This window comes from Pleurodeles waltl, chromosome 6, assembly GCF_031143425.1.
Source record: "Pleurodeles waltl isolate 20211129_DDA chromosome 6, aPleWal1.hap1.20221129, whole genome shotgun sequence".
Lineage (NCBI taxonomy): Eukaryota > Metazoa > Chordata > Amphibia > Caudata > Salamandridae > Pleurodeles > Pleurodeles waltl.
Genome location: NC_090445.1, coordinates 848,176,751 through 848,191,402, shown reverse-complemented (window position 1 = coordinate 848,191,402; position 14,652 = coordinate 848,176,751). Strand labels below are relative to the sequence as shown.

Below are 14,652 nucleotides of genomic sequence, written 5' to 3'. Positions count from 1 at the left end.
AGCGAAACACTTTTACTAAAAGAAAACCTTTTTTTTCAATGTGAAACTTGCTTGTTCTGTTTTTACATGGCGTTTGTTGCATGATTTACTTGCCACATATTTTTCTGGCTTGTCTCCTACTTGACCTTTTACAGCCCAGACCAATGGTGCTGCAACAATTTTAATAGAGGGTGTGCTGTCAATAATGTTATATCACTGAAGTCATAGGAATTGTGAAAAATCCGAGAGTCACGCAAAGAACAAGTGTGGCCAATGAGCCACACCCACTCAGTTGGAAAGTAGTAAGGGCGGGGTATGAAGCCTGTGGTGCATTTTGGAGCACTAATGTGGTAGTGCATTGTCATTTAAATTGCTTTTTTCATTGAAAGGGCCACAAATGCACATAGGCATGCGGTTTTACTAATAAAACTAGAGGGCTCACAAACGATAGTGTGCGGAAATCGGATTTCAGCTAATATTGATCAACTTGCCATCATCAAGTGTCTTGATCCTATTAAAAGCTTTGTTTCATCACACTTCACAATTGCAAAAGAACTTTGAATTATGTATGTAGTTAATTTACATGTATTTACATTTTGGTTTGTTAGTAAAAAAATACATTCCCCGTCCATCTCCTTCCCTCTCTTTCAGCAAGGAGAGTAAACACCCAATGTGTTGTTAAAAGAATAAGCAGCAATGTATCCTAGGATAAACCTCGACATTTGACCCTTGTCTAAACGCACAGCAAATATAACACGATAAACACAAGAAATAATGTTATTTGCCTCTCACTTTCTGACTTCCAGCCTGGTTAATTTGGGTTGCTGCAGCACACCCCGCACCTCCATTTCCAGTGCCTGACCCCTGGCCTCACTCTATGTTCATTTGCGTGCTCGCCCACCTCTACTTGGTAGAGTTAGCCTAAAGCACCCAACAGCTGAGACGGGAGTCGTGGATCTGCCCCTGGCAGGTGTGGGGAAGTGGGCGGATCCGCTCGTCTACTGTCGTTCAATATACAGGGAAAGTCTGGAGCCGCCAATTGGCTGAGGACTGGTTACGCCGACCGCAGTATTAAAGCGTGGGCTGAGGCGCAGGTGTGATTTACTTCTACATCATTAACTCTAGGTGCAGGCGCGGCTTCCCGAGATGATGGGGACAGGACAGGACTTCACACGGTGTTCCTGTGTTTTTTGTATGGGAATGCTTAAGTTCCTGATCAGGTGAGGCTCAAGGCGAGCGTAAAGGTGTTCCTAAACGCGAAAAAATAGGACTCGTGCATTACACTTCAGCAAATTGGTTGCTTTACGGGCATTACAGGTGAACCGGCATGATGTCTAACTTTTCTAGTCCCAGCTTTCTCTACAACGTCATTGCTTCTGATGTTACTCCTTTTGGTTGCAGGACCATGGCAAGTGGGAAGGGGCATTCCTTGCTCCTGTTTGGGGCCCCTGAAAATACGTTGGCAGGTCAGGTCCGCTTCTTGTGAAAACACTTGTTTTCTTGAACCTGCCCACAGCTTGAAATAAAGAAGGGTTGAGCGCCCTCTTTGTAGTCGGGGTGTATTTAATGCATGACACCCTTTCATTTAAAAGGAGTGTTGGCTAGTTAAGCAAGAAACGAGGGTATCATTTTTCCTGTCTGCCTAAAAATGCTGCGTTTTGACGTCCTGGATGAGCTAGTTGACTTTACGCTTATGATTAGGGAGAGATGGGCTGACATACCCTGAGCATAAGTGTCCAAACACGTTCATAATTTGGGCGATTGCTGTCAGTGTACCTTGGTTCGCGTATCAGAAAAAAACCTCAAGTACTTATAACGTCTGACATGAAGCACGATGCACCCAAATGGCCTAGCAGTAGTGCCAAAGGCTTAAACGCACGTAAAATTGTCCTAGGTAAAGCCACTTTTAGGGTCCAGGGCTCCTGTTGTATACATAACAATCATTCTTGCCACTTGCCAGCCCTAGATAGTTGAAAGAGTTTCTAGTTTTGTGCCTGGTTGCGCAGTGGCTTCGGGGGCCTGGTGTTTTTCTGCCGTTTTGAACCACATATTCAGGATAATGGCTGCTAGTGAGAGGCGCATGCTTTGCCTCCATCAGTGTGGGTATGGTTTTTCAATTTTTGCCAAGGTGAATTTTGATTTTTTTTCCTCTTTCAATAAGGGGAAAATTACATGCAAGCGTAAGTTGTTCTAGTTTCCTGTCTGTTTCTGCGGGTTCTGAGAATACATTTGAAACTATACACCATCTTACATTATACATGGTGCTTACTCCCATTCGGCGTCGATTCAGTTATGTAAACAGTAGGTGCATTGGTAATTTAAGCAATTGGTCCTCAATAGCCGAATCAGAAGAGTCTGCCACGCCTCAAACTGATGTTCACAGCACCTCACATGGACTCTTTTTTTTTTTTTTCTGTTTATTTTAAGCTTTCCTGTACTGAAAAGTAAGTTAAATTCCATTCTCCTCTTGTCTCACCTACTTTTATTTTTTTTTCTCTAGATTTTTACTTGCTGGCTATTTTACGTTGGGGATATCGAATGCAGATGTTCTCTTGGATTTCTCAGGTAATTAGCCTTTCAGCACAACTCCTAAAGCACCCTGGTTCATCTCTTGATAGGGAAGAAAGTGGTGAACAAGAGGCTTCCTTGAAGAACAGTAGCCTCAACTTTCTATAGCACAGGCTGGTCGATGGAGGAGATGGCTGAGAAGTTGGGTCTCATTACCATTGTTCAATACTTGTTCAACAGTTAAGTTCCAAATCAATGTACATCTTTAAATGGTGACATGGATTTACTCGGTAGTAATGGAAGTGGCAGGGAGTAAACATTTAGTCATAATTGTACCCATCAAGCTAGACTCCTCCAGGAGATCAGGGGTTGTAATCTGAAAATTAAAAAAGTGAACAAACCATGGCCCATATTTATACTTCTTGAGCGTCGCGTTTGTGCTGCTTTGCGTCAAAAAACGGCGCAAATGCGGCGCTACAAAAATATAAATATGGGCCTATGTATTTTACGCTACCGATTTTATATAGACGCGCCGAGTAGGGTGCGATCCAGCTATTGAGCCCTTCTGGCATAATTTGAAGGGGTGGCATGCAGGGGCACTTTATATAGCACTACAGTACTGGAATGCATAGGCACATTTGCACTTTATGCTCGGATTCCTAAATGGCACTACATTAGTTAGGAGGCTGTTTGAGCACTTTACACAGAAATAAAAATTGCTTTTTGCGGCTTAGCATTAATGCACTTTAAGCCCCTCCCTAAAGCATGGCTCAGTCTCAACCTGTTTTAAATGGTATTGCTTGCAGACAGCCGAATGACACCTCAGCACTTCACTCCTGGGAACCCTATCTGTCTGCTTTTGCTGCACATTTTTATATATTGTACATCTCCCTAGGAGTAAATCTTGAGCTAGAGAATGCTAGCAAATTTTGCCTTCTATCTCTTTAAAGCAGTGGTTTTCAAACTTTTTAATGCTGCACGTCCGCGTGTAAAAAAAAAAAAAGGGAAAAAAATCATAGGCCCCCCTCCATATTTTTCACAATTCTATTAGATTGGCGGTGTTTAAACATGTCTAGACTTACTGAAGCATTGCAGTTGTAACTATTTTAAAAACGCAATCGAATACATTACACCAAACACACTATTATGGTCAGGCAGGCCTTAATAACATGTAAAAGTGTCCACGATGTGATTATTCGAGGTGGTGGATTTTGGAGTCCCTTCTTTTTTTTGTCACATAATTTGTGCTAGGATATAAATGACAAAACATGTTAGTGATGGCCCATTACTGAGCAGCTGACTGCTGCTCATTTTGTTTTCAGCTTAAAACAAATCTCTGATATCAGCACAATGCCCCCCCTGTAATTTGAGGCCCCCCAGTTTAAAGACCCCTGCTTTTAAGGTTAAATTTGACAATTCAAGTAGCCACCCGCCACTTAACACTTTAGTGCATTTAGGATTTGAGGAGCAGGGCTAGGAAGCCACGCGATAATAAAGTTCTGCTTTGCATTATTCTGTACGGAGGAAATGGGCTAAAAACTTTGTTTTAAAGTATTTTATTCTTTTATCCGGAAACTTGACTACAGTGTTACTAATAACTGGTAAATGGCAGACAACAGGAATTTGTATTTGATATGATTTATTTAATTGGCGTTCGTTTGTATTGCAATGCTTTTAAATAACTATACAAATACACTTTAAACTATAGATGTCCTCAAAAGCATTAGGTTCTTTGAGTGGCACTCATGAAATTATATATTCCAAAAAACACTCATGGTGTTTGAAACAGCGCTAGTGTTGTGGTGCTGGTCCGTCATCTAAATGTCACACATAACTGTACTTTTAAGTTTGTGCTTTTACTGTCCACAGTGCAGCATTATAAAAAAAGGTATTTCACAGGGACCCTGGAAGTGTGCGAAATATTTTATTTTCCAGGGGAAATATGGGGTTTATCACTGACAGACCCCCAAACCACTCTTAGCTTACCCTTGTCACTAGGATCAAGCAGCAATACAGGACCGAATTATGCAGTTTAGTTAGCAAAACTATGCCGCACATTCACTAGCAGTATTTGGATCTAGTTTTGCTAGAAACAACAAATTTGTTGAAGTCTGTAAATTATGTTGAAAGTCCATAATTATGCCCCTCATGCTGCATCCACAGAATTGTTAATTCCAATAGCCTTGATTTATTTATTTGTAGTTTTTTAATCAACAATCTATTCATTAAAGGCCCTTAATTAGTTGCACCTTGAAGATAACTACTTCAACAATCTTCAATCATCATTTATATAGTGCAGCTTCTCACACACTTAAGGTGCTAGCTGGGGAATGCGGGTCAGTCGAAGAGCCAGATCTTGAAGTCCTTCCTGAACTGAGCCAGCAATGAGGACTGCCTGAGCTGGACCAGCATAGTGTTCCAGGTTTGAGCAGTGAGGTAAGAGAAGGATCTTCCTCCAGCCTTGTTCTTCCAGATTTTGGGGATGGTGGTGAGGACCAGTTGGGCCTAGTGGAGTTGCCTGTATGGAGTGTAGGAGAGGTAGGCAGGTCTGATGTTGTGGAGGGCCTTGTATGCATGGATTAGGAGTTTGAAAGTGATGTTTGTTGAGGGAGAGCCAGTGAAGGTCTCTCAGGTGGGTGAGATGTGGCTGGGGTTGTCCGGTATCAGTCTGGCAGCAGTGTTCTGTATTCTCTGGAGTCTTGATTTGAGTTTCTTGTTGATTCTGCCATAGTGTTGCTGTAGTGGAGTTTACTGCTGACAAGTGCCTAAGTGACTATTCTTGTGCCGATGGGGATCCACTTGAATATCTTCTGGAGCAGGTGAAAAGGGTGGCAACAAGAGTAGGAGACAGGTTTGACTTGGCGGGCCATGGACAGTGAGTTTAGCATGATTGAGGTTGAGTGCATGTTCAGTTGGAGGTGGGGCATTTCTGAGGGCACTGGGCCAAAAGTAGTTGTCCCAGGCAGTAGTGGTGGGGCTGAAGATGAGGCTCTCTGTCTTGTCCAAGTTGAGCTTGAGGCAGCTGGCCCTCATTCAGTCGGTGATTGTCTTCATTTTGTTGTGAAAGTTATTTTTGGCTGTTGAAAGTTCATCAGTGAGGGAGAGAATGAGCTGTGTGTTGTCTTCGTATGAGATGATGTTGAGCCTGTGGTGTCTGACGATCTTGGTGAGTGGAGTCATGTAACATTGAAGAGGGTGAGGCTCGGGGAGGAGCCCTGGGGAACTCTGCATCTGGTTTCCATTGGCTTCGTGGTGAAATGTTGGAGCGTGACTTTGAGTTCGGCCAGTGAGTAAGGAGCGGATCCACTCTAGGGCTTGGCTGCGGGTGCCAGAAAATTGTAGTCTGGTGCACAAGATGGTGTCAACGATGGCGGAGAGGTAGAGGAGGATGAGGGCAGCCGTCTTGGCGCAGTCCAATATGGTGCATATGTTATCAGCCGCTGCTAGGAGTGTGGGTTTGGTGCTGTGGTTGCTCCTGAATTCGGATTGGGTGGGGTCGAGGATGTGGTTGGCTTTGATTAACTCGGTGAGCTGTTCATTGATTGCTTTTTCAATCACCTTTGCTGGAAATGGGAGCAGTGAGATTGATCTGTAGTTTTTCAGCTCAGTTGGGTCTGCGGAGGGTTTCTTCAATAGGGGGTTTATCTCTGCATCTTTCCAGGCACCTGGGAAGATGGCAGTCTTGATGGAGCGGTTGATGGTACGACATAGTTCGGGTGTGATGATGGTGCTGGCTTGATTTAAAGATGTGGCGGGGGCAGAAGTCTGAAGGTGCCCAGAGTAGGTGGTGTTCTTGAGCTTCAGGGTGTCTTCCAGGGTGAGGAGAGTCCAGTGCTTCATGATCAGTTATTGATTGGCATCTGTGGTGGTAATGGTGGGGGGAGGGGGCGGACATTTGCTTGCTAAACCTTTGTAGATGGTTTGAATTTTCCAGTGGAACAAGGTGGCGATTCTGTCGGAGGTCTTGGGAGGGTGGGATGACTGGTGTCTGTGCTGGGTTTTGTGAATTCCCTGACTATGGTGAAAAGTTCCTTGCTGTCATGCATATTGATGTTGATTCTCTCCTGAATGGCTGATTTTTATAGTTCATCTGATGAACTGGTGCTGTGAAATTAGGGTGTCTTTGTGGTTTGAACTTTTACTGCTTCTCCACTTAGTCATGAGTCATCTGCATGTGCTCTTGGATTCCTGGAGGTTGGCGGGGAGAACCAGCTTGGTCTCCTGTGGTGTTTATTGCCCGTGGGTTTCCTTAGGTGGCTAGGGTGTTGGCACAATTGATGATCCATTGATGGAGGTTGTGGGCTGAGGCATTTGCGTCCGCAGTGTTTGGTGGTTGGGAGTGGCGGAGCGCAGCGGTGACTTGGGCTTTGGTGACCATGGTCCAGTTCTTGTTAGGGGATGGTGGACGTGGTGTCGTTTGACCGTCTTCGTGAAGGAGAAATGGACACAGTGGTGGTCAATCGAGTGGAATTCAGAGGTGTGTGAAGATGCGTCTTCTGGCAGAGAAGATTGGGTCAAGGGTGTGTCCTGCTGAGTTTGTGGAGAGGTTGACCAGTTGATTGAGTCCCAGGGTGGTGAAATTCTCCATGAGGGTTAAGGGGTTCTGGTCGCTGTGGTTATCGAGGTGAAAGTTGAGGTTGCTGAGGAGTATATAGTCCATTAAGGCGAGGGCATGGGAAGTTATTAAGTTGGCCAGTGCCTTGCTGAAGGGTGGGCAGGGTCCGGGGGGTTTGCTAAATGAAGATGCCAGAGGGTGGTGTTTGGATTAGTCTGCATCTGAAAGTTCAGGTGTTCGGTGACGGGGTCTAGAAATCAACACTGGTTGTGAGGTGGAGTGAATTTTTGTAAACGGTGTCGACACTTCCCCTTGGTCAGTTGATGTGGTCTTGATGTATGATCTTGTAGCTGTTGGATGGCAGCGGAGATGTCCAGTGCTGAGCAGGTGATAATCAAGGTCACTGTGAAGAAAGCAACGTCTGGGATGATTGAGTCAAGGAGGCCCTAAATTTCTATCGCATGTCTGAGGGAACAAGTGTTTAGTATACATCTGAGGTGTCCGGAGGTGCAGGGGGTTAGTGTGCAAGGACAGGTGAAGGTGCAGGAGAATGGGGCTTGGGTGAAGCACGGTGGAGCCTCTGCTGTTGAGGGCATGCAAGGTGCTGGCATATCGGTGGATGGTGTGGGAATGAGGGTCCATGGCACTGGGTGCAGTCCAGGAACGGACATGTGCAGATGGGCTTGCCTTGCGCATGCCCACTGCGCAGCCTCACAGTGGCTGCCATTAAGAAGGGCTGGTAGGTGGGAGAGTGGGAAAACAGAGTGCTGGTGGGGGGGGGGGGTGGCACAGAGGATGCACTGGGATCCGAGGAAAGGAGGAAAAAAAGGCAAGAGTAAAGACCATGAAAGGCAATAGAGCAAAACAGAAAAATGGCACAGAAGAGGCGAGAGACGGAGGAAAACACAAAAAACAACCACTAGACCATCAGGGATGAGGTGCTGGTGGGAGCCTGCAGGTGGAGGAGGGAATTGAACTCCGAGCCAGGCAGGCCCAGAGGGTGAAAAGCAGCAGCAACATGTGGAGCTGTGCAGGGAAGCAATGCTAATCAGAGGTCAGTGAAGTTGCCCTTCACTGCGCAGTGGGCGCCATTAAGAAGGGGTGGGAGGGGTTGCTCAGTTGGGAGGGTGTGAAAACAAAGTGCTGGGAGAGGGGGCAAGGTAGCGGCAGGGGAGGCGTGGGGATCAGAAAGGAGGAAAAACAGGTAAAAATACAGAAAGAAAAGGGAAAAGAGCAAAAAGGCAGAAAAAGGGCACAGAAGACAGAATGCAGCAGAGAGACAGAAGGCAGCCCCTAGGGATGAGGCGCAGGAGGGAGCCTGTGGGTGGCGGAGGGCCTCAAACACAGTGAGCCAGGCAAGCTCAGAGCAACTCACTGAATGTTTAATAGTTTTTCCCCAAAAATTTCACATCTTAGGATTCACTACTTTTCACTGCAGACAAGACAGTATATTCTATTTTTCTCTTACTATTCAAAATATTTCATCCACCCTAAAACATGCAAAATAGAAACGCATACATAACGGGTAATATGGGTGAATATGTTCAGCTGACAATTACTAACTAGTAAGTCTTCAACCTCATTATTTCTCTCCAGAAGCTCTGAGGGCAATATTTGCCCATGTTACATATTTTTTTCCCTAAAACATGATTTTCTTACAAAAGGATATAATAAAGCGATACAGTATGATTAATACAGTATTGAATGCAAACAGTTTTGTTAGGAGAAATAATGACTTACTTGAAAGGTTGCCACTCTGAATGCTTGTCTTTTTGTGGTTACTCACCCAGGGTCTCAGTAAAAAACATGGTTGCCTTATATTTTTTGACTAAATCTCACCTCATCACAAGAAACATCTCAGCCTTTAGACTTCTGGAAAGACCTAGCTCTGTAGCAGCTGGCCATAATAACCTAGGAACTGCCAGTGTACTGTGAGTTGGACAGTGACAAATCAACTGATGGAGATCTAGCACATTTGCTATACTTTTTTTTTAAATACCTTTATTCAGTTTTACAAAACACATTAACAAATTGGCAGACAGTTTACACGAAGAGTTTCACAATACCTGTGATGCACTGTGATTGTAACAGTTGATTCCAGATAACAGGGTAAACAATGTTCCCCCTGTCAGTCACCAGATCCTCCGGGTCTGTGCACATTCCCAACACGTCCACCACTGAACAGCTCCAAGACTTTGATAGATAAATCACAGAGACTGAGAGTTCAAGAGGGGATTAGGAAGGGAACAGCTGGGAAGGAGACCTGTAGTAAGAAAAAGGTTAGAACACACAATATGAAAGTTATATCTCCCGAAATCAATACTAGATTATGATTCTAAGCCTAGTCCCTCTGAAAACATGAACAATCTAAGAGTTAAGTTTAAAATGACTAAGTTTCAAAATGGCTGGATACTTGTAGGGGAATCAAGATGAATTAAATAAACCTTTTTATTCAAGTACTTTCCTTTACATGAGAATTGGAAAAAACATTCTGACAAAATTCTAAACCAGTCATATAAATCCTGTTTTGAGAATGTATACTAGGACCATACAATATTGCATCTAGAACTTCTGGCCTTCTGTGTACTCTTAAAATGTTTCAACACAAATTGCATATATATATATATATATATAGATGTACAATATGGATTCAGGAAACAAATCACATAACTTGTCAACTCAAATATTACATAATAAATATCTTAGGATAGTGGCATATACATGAATTAAACTCCAGGAGAGAATCATGTGTCTTGCCAATTTGAGTGTTACCATGTAAAATACCAAGAAATGGTAGCACGCAATGTATAACAAAGTCAAATCTTTATGAAATAAATTGCGCGTCTTGCCTATTTGTAAACTACCATATAAATGTCAAGAAATGGTAGCGGGCAAGTAATTTGTTACTCATTTAAGAATTAAACCAAGAATATGAAAATTCTCACTAACGGTGTCGGGACAGTCCAGCCACTGTCTTACCGCCTGGAACAATGATCACCAATGAAGGATGAGGGTAGAAGACTGGAAGATCCAAATAGGCCGCCGGGACAGGAGCTCAGGAAGAAGCTGCTGCTCTGCACCAGGACCTCTGAATAGTGAGCACTGGGAGTTGGGCTGGCTCTTTTATAGTCTTGGCCCAGCCCAGAACCATGCCCAGGGATGTTGCAGGGAAAGTCTCTGGAAGACCCTGGAAAGGGGCTACACCCTAACACACTCTGAAAACCTGCAGCAATACATTGCAAAGGAGCAGTATTTGTAAGCATATTAAAAATAAGTTTTCAGGATTGAACTCTGCAATGCGAAAGGTTAAACCACAACATATCAGCACAATGCATAAATTACGTTGTTTTGAAAGTGCTGGGTTTTTGCATTTTTGTCTCCAGTAGAGCACGGACTGCTCTGGTGTTGCCCCCCCCCCCCCCCTCCCCACGAACTGAGCAGTTAGTCCTTACTACATGTGACATGTTGCTCTACTTTTTGCTTAGTGTATTGGTAACACTGTCAGGGCCTCACTCCCCTGCCCCCCCTCCCCCCCCCCCCAATTAACTGTTGTCGCTGTTCTTGGAAGTTGTATTTGAATCTGGGTGTAGGAGAGTGTCTAACAGGGCTCTCCAGTCAGCTTTGTCATCACTCGCTTTATCGTATCATCTATTGAGCTTCATGTGGGTCTCCTCTGCTAAGGAACTTTCCGCAAGTCTTTAAGCCACAGTCTAATCTCAGGTGCCCTTTGCCCTATCCAGGTGATGGTGACCCTCCTTCTTGCTAATACTAAGGTGTGGGTCAGTTCTTTAACTCATGCCCAATCCCAGTCTTCAATGGATTCTCCCAGTCCAGATACTAAGCTGCACAAGAGTGGTGGACCCACTGTGCCTATTTGCATGGATCTGTACAACAGTGAAATCAAATGCTGACCTGAGCTGCAACCTAGGAAGTTCCAGAGTGCTTGTGGGGGTCTGGGTGCTGCAGGAAAAAGATGGCCATACCACCCTCTCCATTTCTGCCAGAGCAGCATGGTGCAGAAAATGATAAGGCTCAAGTGTGAACTCCTGGTGGGACTCTTCGAAGTACAAATTGCCTAATGCAGTGCATCAGCCACACCTGATAAGACATGTTTCCATTATCAGTTTGATTGGTTTTAGAGTCCAAATTGGTTTTTCTCTGTGAAATGGGGCCAGTTTTAATACTGTCTGCACATTACCGTGCCATCGGAGAGCTGTTTGTCAAACTATATAAGGAAAGTCCTGCAGGATCCATTCAGCCTCCATCAACTATTTTTGCAAATGTTCCGGTGTGACTCTGCCAGTCAGTAGGCGTTTCTCCCAGCTCTCGTCTGAGTCAAGCCATCAAGCCACATGCTGGAGGTGTGCTTCCTAATAATATAGGTCAAGCCCCCCCATACTTGTATCATTTGATAAAAGTTTTTAGTGCCACCCTGCTATGATGTCCCACCCATAGAAGTGAAATAAGGGTAGAATCTAGCTGCTTAAAGACTTAGGGAGGGCACTGCCAATTACCTCAGATATTACAGCAGTCATGACCACTTGTATAGCGTCCTTAAAACTATAAATGAAACATTAGCAGTAAAAGTTTTGAAGAAAAAGCCCAAGTTTTTTTTGTTTTGTTTTTTTCTTTTTTTTAACCATGCATATGCCTTTACCAAAGATGCTTATACAACAAATATTTTGTTGTAAAGGCCTGTGTGGTAAAGGCATTTGTTGTAAAGAAATGCGTGGTAGTGTTGCAGTATGACTGCGGAGTAAAGGCATGCATTGTTCGATTATACAACCGGCTAAAACGGAACACGCAGAATCCTGGCCAGTCATACTGAGCAAAGTATATCTATTATCATTTGAGAAACTTGCATATCTGTTTTTCCTATCCATACCACCTCAGAAGCAGGCCACCCCTCACCCAATATGCAATCAATCAAAAATCTGCCTAGTGGGGTGATCAACAAAACTGTAAAGTCCCTCCTGACAGTTGCTTTAATGATGTATCCATCAAACAGCCTCTCGTGATCTTACTTACAGCCATTCAACCCCTTCATGCTCCACTGAACCCAGTGTTCAACATCTACCAGGTCCCTCCTCGTGGCCTATCCTAGTTTGGGCTCAAAGTCCAGGTTCAAGCTAGGTGTCTCCGCTCCAGCACCAGAAGCAGACAGTTTGCTCAGTGGCAGGCAGTTTGATGGTGCTAAACTGCATATTGCCGTCCTTGCTAATTGTCTTTTTGGGGACCTAGAGGCTGTGAGGTGGGGCTGGTTGTCCTTTTTTGTTGCTGCTGTGAAGGTCTGGGATGGCATGTCCACTGCGCTGCCCCAGCCCACCCACCCTACCAAGTTTGAAAATGGCTGGATCCTGGTCGGGAGCCTGTGGACTAGCCTCTGATCTCAAGTCATTCCCAAACCTTTTCTGGGTGGTCGAAGAAATGGTCTTTTTCCTTATACAAAACTTTAAGCTTTGCAGGATATAGAAGCATGTACCTGAGATTTAGGGCCCTCAACTTCTATTTGATGCTGAGAAATGATTTGCGTCCTTGTGCTTGTTTTATATGGTCTGGATGTATGGTGATTTCCCTTCCCTCAAACGGAGGTGCCAGACACTCATGCGCTGCTCAGAGAATAGTCTGTCACAATAGTTTAAGATCTTGGTGATGATTGAGAGGGCTCACTGGAGCACAGTGGTCACCGGGACCCTATGTGCCCTCCATCACATGCACCCCTAATTTAGCTTCATCCTTATCCAGTTCTCAAGAAATTGCTCCACTGATGTCCCTCCCGCTCGCTCCTGGAATCTGAGGAGACACACATTGCATTGTCGAGTGTCCTTCTACATCCTTTGCCCTCTGTTCCAGGTCTGCTGTAACAGGTCATCTGAGCCATCTGTTTTTTGACGGGTGCCGCATCCCTCTGCAGTACAATTGTTGTCCGCCATGGATTTAACTTTATCTGCTACTTTCCTCAGATCTGAGATTGACATCAGTTGAGATTACCCTGATTTTGTGTGGGGTCCCTGTATTACTGTTAATGGTTCAGATCTGGATCGCTCTGTCTCCTGCCCATCTTAGGATCTTGTATGCCTGTTTGCAGTGTTATTTTGTGTTTATTGTCCCTTAATAATGTATTGTGTGATAGTGTTTTTGCAATGTAATCTTGCTGTCATATCTTTACCCAATGCTGTATTTAAGTCGTTTGGGCACTCAGGCCTCTGACAGCACCACTAGAACTGCTTTTCTTTTGTCTTTGAGTTCTAGGCACCCTGCCCGTGAGTCACAGGAAGTGGTCATAGTGAGTTGTGGGGTCTGTGGTGCCACTAAAACCATTGCATTAAAGTTGTGGGGAGCTGGCGGGGGCACAGTACTGTCTGCAGGTAGTGCAACCACCCCCTCCGTCTCTATGATGGTAGGCTCCTCCCAGTTTTCTGTCCTTCAGGACTGATAGATTCTTGGGTCTGCTTGGTAGTCCACGATGCCAACTCCAGGCACTGCAGGTTGACCCTATGTCCAGATGTTGCTAGCTGGTGGACTTTGGGGACCCCAGGGCTGGCTCTCTCCAGTGCAGTGGATTTAGGCAAGTCTCAAGGCAGTGGGCACCCCTCTTGTGGGGTGTGGTTGAAGCACGTCCGGAATCTGCAGTGGGTTCCAGCCTCATGGGGGCCACTTTCCTCAGGATAGCCAGTGCATGGGGTCCAACCTCCCCAGATGTGGCAGCATAGGTGCCAGTGAGACAATTTTCAAGCCCATGCACCCTGTGGTTGCCTTGGTAGTGTGGGGGACACCCACTTACATAGCCAAAAGTCTTTGTGCCCTCTCTGTTGCAGATTAGGGGGAGAGGATCCACTTTTCTGCCACTGGCCCCTTAACAATTGCGTGGAGACTGACGGGCATTGCTCTCCGGTATCATGCACTTGGTCATATGATCAATCCTTGGCCTTCCACTGACTCCCTGCATCAACCAATCATAATGGAAGACAAGGCCCATTCTCTTCCCCAGAGCTGAATGCAACGTCCCCCAGGCTCCACAGGTCTCAGATGAGTGCTCCAGTCCTGGTCTTAGGTGAGGAGCTTGCAGGATTCACAGGCTGCTGAATCTCCCACTTGTGTGTGCGCTTCTGCTTCCACCAGACAGTTGTGGAGTTTCTCAACACTGAGGCCCCTCTGACTCACCAGACAGGCATGCCTGGCTGGGGGAGAGATTGCAGGTATCGTCCGCCACAATGTCTGGGCCAGTGTGGTCTGTGCATGGTGCCGTGCTGTATCAATTTGCCCTCTCATGCCTTTGCGCAGAGTGGCCACTTGAGCTTTCAGCTGTGATGCTCAGTGTTCACGCCATCAGGGTGTGCCCGAAGAACAGTAAACCCAGGCTCTGCAAGGCTGTGATCTGTTTCCTCCCCCCACTAGCCCTCTATGAATCAGTGCAGCCTATATTCTTTCGTGCAGTAGACCCTGGCTCGTGTCTTGTATATTTGCAATCTGGGCACCTACGGTGGACTCTGGAAAGAGCAGGGGTCCCACAGCATGAACTTGTTATAAGGGGGTGACAGTATTTGTGTAGTGAGGATTTACCAGGCCAGGATTATTAATAGGAGTTGGTGGAGCTCATGGAATTCTAC

At 45.3% G+C, this 14,652-nt stretch overlaps 1 protein-coding gene across 1 annotated transcript in view; it reads left to right on the top strand.

Annotated features, from left to right (window-relative positions):
- The first annotated feature begins 1,062 nt into the window (after window positions 1-1,062).
- Window positions 1,063-14,652, top strand: part of LOC138300331 (zona pellucida sperm-binding protein 2-like) — a 358,889-nt gene continuing 345,299 nt past the window's right edge. Inside the window, exons 1-2 of the mRNA XM_069239568.1 lie at window positions 1,063-1,199; window positions 2,480-2,544. Of these exons, the coding sequence (XP_069095669.1) occupies window positions 1,126-1,199; window positions 2,480-2,544 (139 nt within the window). The 5' untranslated portion in view covers window positions 1,063-1,125. The remainder of the gene's footprint in view (window positions 1,200-2,479; window positions 2,545-14,652) is intronic.